General features: G+C 38.9%; 1 protein-coding gene across 2 annotated transcripts in view; it reads left to right on the top strand.

Moving 5' to 3' along the window:
* Positions 1 to 2,682, top strand: part of tubgcp5 (tubulin gamma complex component 5) — a 60,235-nt gene extending 57,553 nt beyond the window's left edge. For both annotated transcript variants that reach the window (XM_045697508.1, XM_045697507.1), the window contains 2 exons: positions 1,641 to 1,741; positions 1,987 to 2,682. In XM_045697508.1, the coding sequence (XP_045553464.1) occupies positions 1,641 to 1,741; positions 1,987 to 2,033 (148 nt within the window). In that variant the 3' untranslated portion in view covers positions 2,034 to 2,682. The remainder of the gene's footprint in view (positions 1 to 1,640; positions 1,742 to 1,986) is intronic.
* The last annotated feature ends 9,745 nt before the right edge of the window (positions 2,683 to 12,427 follow it).

Raw genomic sequence — 12,427 nt, 5'->3', positions numbered from 1 at the left:
AACTTGTTCTCAACTGGCCTACCTGGTTAAATAAAGGGTTAGGGTTATATATATAATATGTAAATACCTGGTTAAATAAAGGGTCAGGGTTATATATATATAATATATAAATACCTGGTTAAATAAAGGGTTATATATATAATATGTAAATACCTGGTTAAATAAAGGGTTATATATATATAATATGTAAATACCTGGTTAAATAAAGGGTTATATATATAATATATAAATACCTGGTTAAATAAAGGGTTATATATAATATATAAATACCTGGTTAAATAAAGGGTTATATATATAATATATAAATACCTGGTTAAATAAAGGGTTATATATATATAAATACCTGGTTAAATAAAGGGTTATATATATAATATATAAATACCTGGTTAAATAAAGGGTTATATATATAATATATAAATACCTGGTTAAATAAAGGGTTATATATATAATATATAAATACCTGGTTAAATAAAGGGTTATATATATAATATATAAATACCTGGTTAAATAAAGGGTTATATATATAATATATATAAATACCTGGTTAAATAAAGGGTTATATATATATAATATATATAAATACCTGGTTAAATAAAGGGTTATATATATATATAATATATAAATACCTGGTTAAATAAAGGGTTATATATATATATAATATATAAATACCTGGTTAAATAAAGGGTTATATATATATATAATATATAAATACCTGGTTAAATAAAGGGTTATATATATAATATATAAATACCTGGTTAAATAAAGGGTTATATATAATATATAAATACCTGGTTAAATAAAGGGTTATATATATAATATATAAATACCTGGTTAAATAAAGGGTTATATATATAAATACCTGGTTAAATAAAGGGTTATATATATAAATACCTGGTTAAATAAAGGGTTATATATATAAATACCTGGTTAAATAAAGGGTTATATATAATATATAAATACCTGGTTAAATAAAGGGTTATATATATAATATATAAATACCTGGTTAAATAAAGGGTTATATATATAATATATAAATACCTGGTTAAATAAAGGGTTATATATATATATAATATATAAATACCTGGTTAAATAAAGGGTTATATATATATAATATATAAATACCTGGTTAAATAAAGGGTTATATATATAAATACCTGGTTAAATAAAGGGTTATATATATAAATACCTGGTTAAATAAGCCTTCCCTGTAGTTCAGTTGGTAGAGCATGGTGTTTGCAACGCCAGGGTTCTGGGTTCGATTCCCACGGGGGGCCAGTACAAAAAATAAAATAAAAAATTAAAATAAAAAAAGAAATGTATGAAATTGTATGAAATGTATGCATTCACTACTGTAAGTCGCTCTGGATAAGAGCGTCTGCTAAATGACTAAAATGTAAATGTAAATGTATAAATACCTGGTTAAATAAAGGGTTATATATATAAATACCTGGTTAAATAAAGGGTTATATATAATATATAAATACCTGGTTAAATAAAGGGTTATATATAATATATAAATACCTGGTTAAATAAAGGTGAAATAAATTAATTAAGGTCTACACCTGTTGTATTCGGCGCATGTGACAAATAAAATTGGATGTGATTTAACATTGATAACTGTGTTCCTCTGTCGTTTCCAGGATCGGATCCATTGATAAGATGGAATCTGATTTCAAGAACTGCCACATGTTTCTGGTGACCATACTAAACAAAGCTGTCTGCCGCGGGTCATTTCCACACTGTAAGTTACACGCTGATCTGTTCAATTAAGATCTGTGTGTGAGTGGTGTCTGCTGTGATGGGAGGGGTGTCTGCTGTGATGGGAAGGGTGTCTGCTGCGATGGGAAGGGTGTCTGCTGCGAGGGAGGGGTGTCTGCTGTGATGGGAGGGGTGTCTGCTGTGAGGGAGGGGTGTCTGCTGTGAGGGAGGGGTGTCTGCTGTGAGGGAGGGGTGTCCTGACGGTCTTTTCTCTGTTCTCTCTTATAGTGGAGTCCCTTGCCCTGTCTCTGATGGCTGGCTTTGAACAGTGTTGAGAGAAGAACATCTCTTTCTGCTCGCCCACGCGACCCCCAGACCCACGCGACCCCCAGACCCACCCGACCCCCGCGACCCACCCGACCCCCGCAACCCACCAGACCCACCCGACCCGCCAGACCCCCCGACCCACCAGACCCCCAGACCACCTAACCCCCTGACTTCATAGCACACAAGACTGGTGAATAATGATGTCACACTCTCTCCCAGCTGCTAGTGCTACTGGTGAAACATAGAGCCTTCACAAACGGTCTGACTTCGGGACTCCTGAATCATGGATGCTCCTCATCAACACAATACAGAGTCTCAGAAGTATTACAAATGTGTGACTGCTTGTAAATATTGTTGATTTTGAAGCTGTTTTATGGTGTTGTCATCCATGTGTAGTGCTTCCTGCACAATCTTGTGCTGCTGTTAGTGTTTCACAACTACGGATTTACATTTGTTTGGGTTTTTATTGGATTTTGATTTCTGGTGAGATTATTTAGGATTTTTTTTGCATTTCTACATTTGTTAATTGAACAACCGTCAATCCAGAATATGATTATAATGCGTGTTTAAATGTATAATATTTTAATCTCCCTGGTGTTAGTTTAGTTCATTGAAATGTACGGGTTAATAATAAACATAACTAAATATTCAATCAAACCTGGTCACATTATTATACATTATCATATTACAGTGGAAACTATTCAGAATTTACGTTACAGCCTTATTCTAAAATGGATTGCATAATTTGTTTTCCTCATCAATCTACCCACAATACCCCATAATGACATCACAATGACATCACAATACCCCATAATGACATCACAATACCCCATAATGACATCACAATGACATCACAATACCCCATAATGACATCACAATACCCCATAATGACAAAACAATAACAGGTCTAGAAATGTTAGCCAATTAAAAAAAATAAAATCAAAAACAGAAATACTTTTACATAAATATTCAGACCCTTTGCGATGAGACTCAGAATTTAGTCTCAGGTGCATCCTGTTTCCATTGATCATCCTTGAGATGTTTCTACAACTTGATTGGAAAAGGCACACACCTGTCTATATAAGGTTCCACAGTTGACAGTGCATGTCAGAGCAAAAACCAGGCTATGAGGTCGAAGGAATTGTCAGTAGAGCTCAGAGACAGGATTGGGTCGAGGCACAGATCTGGGGAAGGACACCAAAACATTTCTACAGCATTGAAGGTCCACAAGAACACAGTGGCCTCCATCATTCTGAAATGGAAGAAGTTTGGAACCACCAAGACTCTTCTTAGAGCTGGCCTCCCGGCCAAACTGAGCAATCGGGGGAGAAGGGCCTTGGTCAGGGAGGTGACCAAGAGCCTGATGGTCACTCTGACAGAGCTTCAGAGTTCATCTGTGTAGATGGGAGAACCTTCCAGAAGGACAACCAACTCTGCAGCACTTCACCAATAAGGCCTTTATGGTAGAGTGGCCAGGCGGAAGCCACTCCACAGTAAAAGGCACATGACAGCCAGCTTGGAGTTTGCCAAAAGGCACCTAAAGACTCTCTGACCATGAGAAACAAGATTCTCTGGTGTGATGAAACCAAGATTGAACTCTTTGACCTGAATGCCAAGTTTCATGTCTGGAGGAAACCAGGCACTGCTTATCACCTGGCCAATACCATCCCTGCGGTGAAGCATGGTGGTGGCAGCATCCTGTGGGGATATTTTTCAAATTCAGGGATTGGGAGACTAGTCAGGAACGAGGGAAAGATGAACGGAGCAAAGTAGAGAGATCCTTGATGAAAACCTGCTCCAGAGCCCTCAGGACCTCAGACTGGGGCGATGGTTCACCTTCCAACAGGACAACGACCCTAAGCACACAACCAAGACAACACAGGAGTGGCTTCGGGACAAGTCTCTGAATGTCCTTGAGTGGCCCAGCCAGAGCCCGGACTTGAACCCGATCAAACATCTCTGAAGAGACCTGAAAAAAAGCTGTGCAGCAACGCTCCCCATCCAACCTGACAGAGCTTGAGAGGATCTGCAGAGAAGAATGGGAGACACTCCCCAAATACAGGTGTGCCAAGCTTGTAGCGTCATACCCAAGAAGACTCGAGGTTGTAATCGCTGCCAAAGGTCCTTCAACAAAGTACTGAGTAAAGGGTCTGAATACTTATGTAAATGTGTTATTTAATTTAAATGTATATACATTTGCAAACATTTCTGAAAAACCTGTTTTTGCTTTGTCATTGGCTATTGTATGTAGATTGATGAGGGGAGAAAAAAACAATTTAATCACTTTTAGAATAAGGCTGAAACATATACTGATGTGTCATTCATTGAGGAGTGTGTTTACAGTCCTTCCCTGGTAAGTTGTTTCCTGCCATCCCTAGTGGCTGAAGTCAAAGATTGTCTGTTATATTAACAACATATTCAAGTGACCGCTCTTAACAATGAAAATTACATTTCCTCAAAGGTGGAAGGCAGAAAAGATCAGGTGGGACCATTCTAGCCAATGACAGGGCAGATACACATATGAAGAACAGGTATATGAGGCAATAGAGACCCAGAACTCATCTTGGTATGTGTGTCATTAAGAATGTGACAGCATGGGCAGCGCCATTGAGGGCATCTCCATTTTAAAGTAGTATAGTTTCTTCATTGGCAGATTGCTACCCAGCTCTTAAGAATCCCCACCCAGTTGACAACTTTAAAATGGTGCAAGCCCTCAGTTTTAGAACACCTAATCATTCCAGGGTTTTTCTTTATTTTTTACTATTTTCTACATTGTAGAATAATAGTGAAGACAACACTATGAAATAACACATATGGAATCATGTAGTAACCAAAAAAAATGTTAAACAAAACAAAATAGATTTTAGATTCTTCAAATAGTCACCCTTTGCCTTGATGACTGCTTTGCACACTCTTGGCATTCTCTCAACCAGCTTCAAATCAAATAAATCAAATCAGATGTTATTGGTACCATACACATTACATTTACATTTTAGTCATTTAGCAGACACTCTTATCCAGAGCGACTTACAGTAGTGAATGCTTACATTCCATACATTTTTTTCCCGTACTGGTCCCCCGTGGGAATCGAACCCACAACCCTGGCGTTGCAAACACCATGCTCTACCAACTGAGCCACACGGGATCTATGGTTAGCAGATGTTATTGGTCACATGGTTAGCAGATGTTATTGGTCCATACACATGTTTAGCAGATGTTATTGGTCCATACACATGGTTAGCAGATGTTATTGGTCCATACACATGGTTAGCAGATGTTATTGGTCCATACACATGGTTAGCAGATGTTATTGGTCACATGGTTAGCAGATGTTGTTATTGGTCACATGGTTAGCAGATGTTATTGGTCACATGGTTAGCAGATGTTATTGGTCCATACACATGGTTAGCAGATGTTATTGGTCACATGGTTAGCAGATGTTATTGGTCCATACACATGGTTAGCAGATGTTATTGGTCACATGGTTAGCAGATGTTATTGGTCCATACACATGGTTAAATCAAATCAAATTTATTTATATAGCCCTTCTTACATCAGCTGATATCTCAAAGTGCTGTACAGAAACCCAGCCTAAAACCCCAAACAGCAAGCAATGCAGGTGTAGAAGCACAGTGGCTAGGAAAAACTCCCTAGAAAGGCCACAACCTAGGAAGAAATTTAGAGAGGAACCAGGCTATGAGGGGTGGCCAGTCCTCTTCTGGCTGTGCCGGGTGGAGATTATAACAGCACATGGCCTAGATGTTCAAATGTTCATAAATGACCAGCATTGTCAAATAATAATAATCATAGTAGTTGTCGAGAGTGCAACAAGTCAGTAACACAAGAGTAAGTGTCAGTTGGCTTTTTCATAGCCGATCTTTGAGAGTATCTCTACCGCTCCTGCTGTCTCTAGAGAGTTGAAAACAGCAGGTCTGGGACAGGTAGCACGTCTGGTGAATAGGTCAGGGTTCCAGCAGGTCTGGGACAACAGGTCTGGGACAGGTAGCACGTCCGGTGAACAGGTCAGTGTTCCATAGCTGCAGGCAGAACAGTTGGAACTGGAGCAGCAGCACGGCCAGGTGAACTGGGGACAGCAAGGAGTCATCAAGCCAGGTAGACCTGAGGCATGGTCCTAGGGCTCAGGTCCTCCGAGAGAGAGAAAGAAAGAAAGAGAAAGAGAGAATTAGAGAGAGCATATTTAAATTCACACAGGACACCGGAAAAGACAAGAGAAATATTCCAGATGTGACAGACTGACCCTAGCCCCCCGACACATAAACTACTGCAGCATAAATACTGGAGGCTGAGACAGGAGGGATCAGAAGACACTGTGGCCCCATCCGATGATACCCCCGGACAGGGCCAAACAGGCAGGATATAACCCCACCCACTTTGCCAAAGCACAGCCCCCACACCACTAGAGGGATGTCTACAACCACCAACTTACCGTCCTAAGATAAGGCCGAGTATAGCCCACAAAGATCTCCGCCATGGCACAACCCAAGGGGGGGGCCGCCAACCCAGACAGGAAGACCACGTCAGTGACTCAACCCACTCAAGTGACGCACCCCTCCCATGGACGGCATGGAAGAACACCAGTAAGCCAGTGACTCAGCCCCTGTAATAGGGTTAGAGGCAGAGAATCCCAGTGGAGAGAGGGGAACCGGCAAGGCAGAGACAGCAAGGGCGGTTCGTTGCTCCAGCCTTTCCGTTCACCTTCACACTCCTGGGCCAGACTATACTTAATCATAGGACCTACTGAAGAGATAAGTCTTCAGTAAAGACTTAAAGGTTGAGACTGAGTCTGCGTCTCTCACATTGGTAGGCAGACCATTCCATAAAAATGGAGCTCTATAGGAGAAAGCCCTACCTCCAGCCGTTTGCTTAGAAATTCTAGGGACAATTAGGAGGCCTGCGTCTTGTGACCGTAGCGTACGTGTAGGTATGTACGGCAGGACCAAATCGGAAAGATAGGTAGGAGCAAGCCCATGTAATGCTTTGTAGATTAGCAGTAAAACCTTGAAATCAGCCCTTGCCTTAACAGGATTGGAGTGTTGGCCACTACAATACCTTAAATTTGTTGTCCTTAAGCCATTTTGCCACAACTTTGGAAGTATGCTTGGGGTCATTGTCCATTTGGAAGACCCATTTGCGACCAAGCTTTAACTTCCTGACTGATGTCTTGAGATGTTGCTTCAATATATCCACATAATTTTCTGTCCTCATGATGCCATCTATTTTGTGAAGTGCACCAGTCCCTCCTGCAGCAAAGCACCCCCACAACATGATGCTGCCACCCCCGTGCTTCACGGTTGGGATGGTGTTCTTCGGCTTGCAAGCCTCCCCCTTTTTCCTCCAAACATAACAATGGTCATTATGGCCAAAAAGTTATATTTTTGTTTCATCAGACCAGAGGATATTTCTCCAAAAAGTACGATCTTTGTCCCCATGTGCAGTTGCAAACCGTAGTCTGTCTTTTTTATGGCGATTTTGGAGCAGTGGCTTCTTCCTTGCTGAGTGACCTTTCAGATTATGTCGATATAGGACTCGTTTTACTGTGGATATAGATACTTTTGTACCTGTTTCCTCCAGCATCTTCACAAGGTCCTTTGCTGTTGTTCTGGGATTGATTTGCACTTTTCGCACCAAAGTACGTTCATCTCTAGGAGACATAACGCATCTCCTTCCTGAGCGGTATGACGGCTGCGTGGTCCCATGGTGTTTATACTTGCGTACTATTGTACAGATGAACGTGGTACCTTCCGGCGTTTGGAAATTGCTCCCGAGGATGAACCAGACTTGTGGAGGTCTACAATTTTTATTCTGAGGTCTTGGCTGATTTATTTTGATTTTCCCATGATGTCAAGCAAAGAGGCACTGAGTTTGAAGGTAGGCCTTGAAATACATCCACAGGTATACCTCCAATTGACTCAAATGATGTCAATTAGCCTATCAGAAGCTTCTAAAGCCATGACATCGTTTTCTGGGATTTTCCAATCTGTTTAGGCACAGTCAACTTAGTGAATGTAAACTTCTGACCCACTGGAAGTGTGATGAATTATAAGTGAAATAATGTAAACTTCCGACTTCAACTGGAGATGCTGTAGTAGTTAGTTTTATAGTTGATGTTATGTAACAGTGGTATATAGATGGTGGTGTGTAATAGTGGTATATAGATGTTAGATGGTGGTGTGTAATAGTGGTATATAGATGGTGGTGTGTAATAGTGGTATATAGATGGTGGTGTGTAACAGTGGTATATAGATGGTGGTGTGTAATAGTGGTATATAGATGTTAGATGGTGGTGTGTAATAGTGGTATATAGATGGTGGTGTGTAATAGTGGTATATAGATGGTGGTGGTGTGTAATAATGGTATATAGATGTTAGATGGTGGTGGTGTGTAATAGTGGTATATAGATGGTGGTGTGTAATAGTGGTATATAGATGGTGGTGTGTAATAGTGGTATATAGATGGTGGTGGTGTGTAATAGTGGTATATAGTTGGTGGTGGTGGTGTGTAATAGTGGTATATAGATGGTGGTGTGTAATAGTGGTATATAGATGGTGGTGTGTAATAGTGGTATATAGGTGGTGGTGTGTAATAGTGGTATATAGATGGTAGTTGGTGGTGTGTAATAGTGGTATATAGATGATAGATGGTGGTGTGTAATAGCGGTATATAGATGGTGGTGTGTAATAGTGGTATATAGATGGTGGTGTGTAATAGTGGTATATAGATGGTGGTGTGTAATAGTGGTATATAGTTGGTGGTATGTAATAGTGGTATATAGATGGTGGTATGTAATAGTGGTATATAGATGGTGGTGTGTAATAGTGGTATATAGATGGTGGTGTGTAATAGTGGTATATAGATGTTAGATGGTGGTGTGTAATAGTGGTATATAGATGGTGGTGTGTAATAGTGGTATATAGATGGTGGTGTGTAATAGTGGTATATAGATGGTGGTGTGTAATAGTGGTATATAGATGGTAGTTGGTGGTGTGTAATAGTGGTATATAGATGTTAGATGGTGGTGTGTAATAGTGGTATATAGATGGTGGTGTGTAATAGTGGTATATAGGTGGTGGTGTGTAATAGTGGTATATAGATGGTGGTGTGTAATAATGGTATATAGATGGTGGTGTGTAATAGAGGTATATAGTTGGTGGTGTGTAATAGTGGTATATAGATGGTGGTGTGTAATAGTGGTATATAGATGGTGGTATGTAATAGTGGTATATAGATGGTGGTGTGTAATAGTGGTATATAGATGGTGGTATGTAATAGTGGTATATAGATGGTGGTGTGTAATAGTGGTATATAGATGGTGGTGTGTAATAGTGGTATATAGATGGTGGTGTGTAATAGTGGTATATAGATGTTAGATGGTGGTATGTAATAGTGGTATATAGATGGTGGTGTGTAATAGTGGTATATAGATGGTGGTGTGTAATAGTGGTATATAGATGGTGGTGTGTAATAGTGGTATATAGTTGGTGGTGTGTAATAGTGGTATATAGATGGTGGTGTGTAATAGTGGTATATAGATGGTGGTATGTAATAGTGGTATATAGATGGTGGTGTGTAATAGTGGTATATAGATGGTGGTGGTGTGTAATAGTGGTATATAGATGGTGGTGTGTAATAGTGGTATATAGATGGTGGTGTGTAATAGTGGTATATAGATGTTAGATGGTGGTGTGTAATAGTGGTATATAGTTGGTGGTGTGTAATAGTGGTATATAGATGTTAGATGGTGGTGTGTAATAGTGGTGTATAGATGGTGGTATGTAATAGTGGTATATAGATGGTGGTGTGTAATAGTGGTATATAGATGGTGGTGTGTAATAGTGGTATATAGATGTTAGATGGTGGTGTGTAATAGTGGTATATAGGTGGTGGTGTGTAATAGTGGTATATAGATGGTGGTGTGTAATAGTGGTATATAGATGTTAGATGGTGGTGTGTATTAGTGGTATATATATGGTGGTATGTAATAGTGGTACATAGATGGTGGTATGTAATAGTGGTATATAGATGGTGGTGTGTAATAGTGGTATATAGATGTTAGATGGTGGTATGTAATAGTGGTATATAGATGGTGGTGTGTAATAGTGGTATATAGATGGTGGTGTGTAATAGTGGTATATAGATGGTGGTGTGTTATAGTGGTATATAGATGTTAGATGGTGGTGTGTAATAGTGGTATATAGATGGTGGTGTGTAATAGTGGTATATAGATGGTGGTGTGTAATAGTGGTATATAGATGGTGGTGTGTAATAGTGGTATATAGATGTTAGATGGTGGTATGTAATAGTGGTATATAGATGGTGGTATGTAATAGTGGTATATAGATGGTGGTGTGTAATAGTGGTATATAGATGTTAGATGGTGGTGTGTAATAGTGGTATATAGATGTTAGATGGTGGTGTGTAATAGTGGTATATAGATGTTAGATGGTGGTGTGTAATAGTGGTATATAGGTGGTGGTGTGTAATAGTGGTATATAGATGGTGGTGTGTAATAGTGGTATATAGATGTTAGATGGTGGTGTGTAATAGTGGTATATATATGGTGGTATGTAATAGTGGTATATAGATGGTGGTATGTAATAGTGGTATATAGATGGTGGTGTGTAATAGTGGTGTATAGATGTTAGATGGTGGTATGTAATAGTGGTATATAGATGGTGGTGTGTAATAGTGGTATATAGATGGTGGTATGTAATAGTGGTATATAGGTGGTGGTGTGTAATAGTGGTATATAGATGGTGGTGTGTAATAGTGGTATATAGATGGTGGTGTGTAATAGTGGTATATAGATGTTAGATGGTGGTATGTAATAGTGGTATATAGATGGTGGTGTGTAATAGTGGTATATAGATGGTGGTGTGTAATAGTGGTATATAGATGGTGGTGTGTAATAGTGGTATATAGTTGGTGGTGTGTAATAGTGGTATATAGATGGTGGTGTGTAATAGTGGTATATAGATGGTGGTATGTAATAGTGGTATATAGATGGTGGTGTGTAATAGTGGTATATAGATGGTGGTGGTGTGTAATAGTGGTATATAGATGGTGGTGTGTAATACTGGTATATAGATGGTGGTGTGTAATAGTGGTATATAGATGTTAGATGGTGGTGTGTAATAGTGGTATATAGTTGGTGGTGTGTAATAGTGGTATATAGATGTTAGATGGTGGTGTGTAATAGTGGTGTATAGATGGTGGTATGTAATAGTGGTATATAGATGGTGGTGTGTAATAGTGGTATATAGATGGTGGTGTGTAATAGTGGTATATAGATGTTAGATGGTGGTGTGTAATAGTGGTATATAGGTGGTGGTGTGTAATAGTGGTATATAGATGGTGGTGTGTAATAGTGGTATATAGATGTTAGATGGTGGTGTGTAATAGTGGTATATATATGGTGGTATGTAATAGTGGTATATAGATGGTGGTATGTAATAGTGGTATATAGATGGTGGTGTGTAATAGTGGTATATAGATGTTAGATGGTGGTATGTAATAGTGGTATATAGATGGTGGTGTGTAATAGTGGTATATAGATGGTGGTGTGTAATAGTGGTATATAGATGGTGGTGTGTTATAGTGGTATATAGATGTTAGATGGTGGTGTGTAATAGTGGTATATAGATGGTGGTGTGTAATAGTGGTATATAGATGGTGGTGTGTAATAGTGGTATATAGATGGTGGTGTGTAATAGTGGTATATAGATGTTAGATGGTGGTATGTAATAGTGGTATATAGATGGTGGTATGTAATAGTGGTATATAGATGGTGGTGTGTAATAGTGGTATATAGATGTTAGATGGTGGTGTGTAATAGTGGTATATAGATGTTAGATGGTGGTGTGTAATAGTGGTATATAGATGTTAGATGGTGGTGTGTAATAGTGGTATATAGGTGGTGGTGTGTAATAGTGGTATATAGATGGTGGTGTGTAATAGTGGTATATAGATGTTAGATGGTGGTGTGTAATAGTGGTATATATATGGTGGTATGTAATAGTGGTATATAGATGGTGGTATGTAATAGTGGTATATAGATGGTGGTGTGTAATAGTGGTATATAGATGTTAGATGGTGGTATGTAATAGTGGTATATAGATGGTGGTGTGTAATAGTGGTATATAGATGGTGGTATGTAATAGTGGTATATAGGTGGTGGTGTGTAATAGTGGTATATAGATGGTGGTGTGTAATAGTGGTATATAGGTGGTGGTGTGTAATAGTGGTGTATAGATGGTGGTGTGTAATAGTGGTATATAGATGGTGGTGTGTAATAGTGGTATATAGTTGGTGGTATGAAATAGTGGTATAGATGGTGGTGTGTAATAGTGGTATATAGATGGTGGTATGTAATAGTGGTATATAG

Source organism: Salmo salar, chromosome ssa16 (assembly GCF_905237065.1).
Source record: "Salmo salar chromosome ssa16, Ssal_v3.1, whole genome shotgun sequence".
Classification (NCBI taxonomy): Eukaryota; Metazoa; Chordata; class Actinopteri; order Salmoniformes; family Salmonidae; genus Salmo; species Salmo salar.
This window is presented reverse-complemented; position numbering and strand designations above follow the sequence as displayed.